General features: G+C 69.5%; 1 protein-coding gene across 1 annotated transcript in view; it reads right to left on the reverse strand.

Annotated features, from left to right (window-relative positions):
• MNEG_6176 (hypothetical protein) overlaps nt 1-2,508 on the reverse strand; it is a gene marked incomplete at both ends in the record, with an annotated part of 4,885 nt that overhangs the window by 1,441 nt on the left and 936 nt on the right. The window contains 6 exons of the mRNA XM_014045350.1: nt 99-270; nt 595-863; nt 1,151-1,328; nt 1,612-1,785; nt 2,020-2,184; nt 2,394-2,481. Coding sequence (XP_013900804.1) covers nt 99-270; nt 595-863; nt 1,151-1,328; nt 1,612-1,785; nt 2,020-2,184; nt 2,394-2,481 — 1,046 coding nt within the window. The remainder of the gene's footprint in view (nt 1-98; nt 271-594; nt 864-1,150; nt 1,329-1,611; nt 1,786-2,019; nt 2,185-2,393; nt 2,482-2,508) is intronic.

Raw genomic sequence — 2,508 nt, forward strand, 5'->3', positions numbered from 1 at the left:
GTGCAGGCCAGGGGCCCCTGCGTAGGCGGGGGCCCCGGCCACGCCGTATGGCGCGCCGTTGTGCGGCCCCGCGGGCGGCAGCGGGGTAATTGGCTGACCAGACACCAGCGGCGGCTGGGCGGCGCCGCGGCCGCCCGCAGCGGCACCGGCGGGCCCGCGGGGGCTGGCGTTGTTGGCGCGGGCGCGGGCGGCGGCGCGGGAGGGGCTGCCGGGGGTCTCCTCCAGCACCATGAACTGGCGGTTGACAAAGTCAATGTTTGGGACCATCAGCTGCGGTGTTTTCAAGTGTTGAGGAGTTCATTGGTTGTTTTGGAGTCGGTTTTGGGAGTGAAAGTTGGGGGGTCGTGGTGTTGGCGGCGCGGGGCTGGCTCGGATGAGAAGGGCGCTGAAGGAGCAGCAGGGCGCGGCAGGGAACGCACACGCGTGAGTGCGTTGATCACGAGCATGTACATACAATGCACAAACACCATACCCAAACATGCATGCTCACACTTGCACGCTCACACATATCTGCACACACACGTCCACACCCACACCCACACCCACTCACACATGCCCGGTTTCACACACACTTTCACATTCGCATGTGCGCACCTTCCTCTTGCCGCACCGCAGCACTGTGTACCGCAGCGAGACCGACTCACACACGCCCTCAAACCAGCCCCCGACGCCCCCCACCAGCACGCCCCCGCCGCTGCCGTCCACCTCCCCATCCGCCGCCGCCCCTGCGCCACCGCTGCCGCTGCCGCCGTCGGCGGCCAGGGCGGGCGGTGGCGCAGCTGCCGGGGGCGGCGGCGTGGCGGTGCAGGGGACGGCGACGCGGTCGCCAATCCTGAAGGGCGCCACGATAAGGAGGAACCCGCCTGCGGCGGCGGCGCAAGTGGTTTGGAGTGTTGGTGACGAAACCGAGAGCGCACGCGCACACAAACATACACACACACACACTCTCTCTCTCTCATACACACAGACCTTATGCACAAAGATACCGACACAAATACACATGCACGGGACAAACACCCACACACCCACACACCCATCCACACACACACACACACACACACACACACACACACACTGACACACATGCACGCGCGTGCGCGAGACACAGGAGTGCGCCTTGTAACGACCCCGGCCCATGCCGGCCCCTCACCCGCCACCAGGTTCTGCAGAACGTCCTTTGAAGCAAACGCCAGCCCCACAGCCGCCGGCAGCAGCAGGCCGCCGATGTTGATGCCGGCCACGGTCAGCACCACAATCGCGGCCAGCATGAGCGCGATGCACTCGGTCAGGGTCAGCAGGCCGGCCGTCATGCGGCGGTCAAGGCGACCCTGCGGTGGCGTGGGGGCGGGGGTTTCGCGGGCGCGTAAGAACAGAGTCAGTCGCTCGCATCTGAGCGGACTTAGTGCGATTGCGCGGGGAGTGTGCGCTGGTTTGATGCTCGAGCGGCAGGCAACCACAGCCTCGCTTCTGCCCCTTTATCAGCCGTCACGAGACGGATCCAGCACGGATCCAGGCGTGCGCCAACATGGGGCGCTGCCTGCCCGCCGAGCGGCGCTGCCGTGCGCGGGGCGCGCAGTCGCTTACAGACACCCGTCCCTCCCTCCCGCGCACCTGCTGCTGCATGAAGAGCAGGGTGCGCTGCATGACCGAGTGCACGAACCAGCACATCCAAAGCATCACAAACAGCAGGCCGACGCGCGGGATGATGTAGGCCGCGTTGGCCTTGATGCTGCGCAGCAGCATGCCCGTCCCCAGCAGCAGCGGCGCCAGCATGGCGAGGGACACCTGCGGAAGAAAGCGGCGGCCGCAGGGGGCGCGGCGGGCACTTGCCGTCGCGGCTCGCGCATGCTGGACCGGGCCCTTCGCATGCACACGCGCGCCGCGCCGCGCACGTCTGCCAGCGGCCGCCGTCCGGCTCTCCGAACATAACGCGCGCGCCGCATGGAGCACCGAGGTTGCTGTCACAGGAGGCAGGGCGAGCAGGTATGCAGGGCAAGCGGAGCGCAGGCCCCCACGCACCTGGCTTGTGATGACGCTGGCCTGCGTGAGTATGAGCGCCGCGATCGCCGGCAGCCGCACCCCCCAGTTCGCCACAGACGCCGCCATGCGCACGCTGCGCACAAAGGGCTGCTCCCACAGCCACGCGATCTTGGCCCACAGCGGTCCCGCGGGCAGCTGCGACGCCTGCGGCGGGCGCGAGGCGGCGCGGGGGTGGCGCGGGGCGGGGGAGGGGTCGGTGACTCTGGGTGGGCGGCACCGGGCCTGAGGGGCGACCCGCAAGCTGCGGGGGCGGAGGGGCCCCGCGTACACGCACGCGCCGCCAGGCGAGCGGACGGCGGGGAGACGCGCGAAGCGGCGGGGACGGCGTGTGCGCGCGCCGCCGGGGGACTCACCAGCTGCCGCAGCTGCCGCCGCGTGTTGCGCGGCACGGCGCCGATGACGGGGCGCAGCAGCGCGAAGAGCGCCGCGGCCAGCGCCGCCCTGGCGCCGTTCAGGGCCCGCAGGAGG

The sequence above is a fragment of the Monoraphidium neglectum genome (assembly GCF_000611645.1).
Source record: "Monoraphidium neglectum strain SAG 48.87 unplaced genomic scaffold scaffold00981, whole genome shotgun sequence".
Classification (NCBI taxonomy): Eukaryota; Viridiplantae; Chlorophyta; class Chlorophyceae; order Sphaeropleales; family Selenastraceae; genus Monoraphidium; species Monoraphidium neglectum.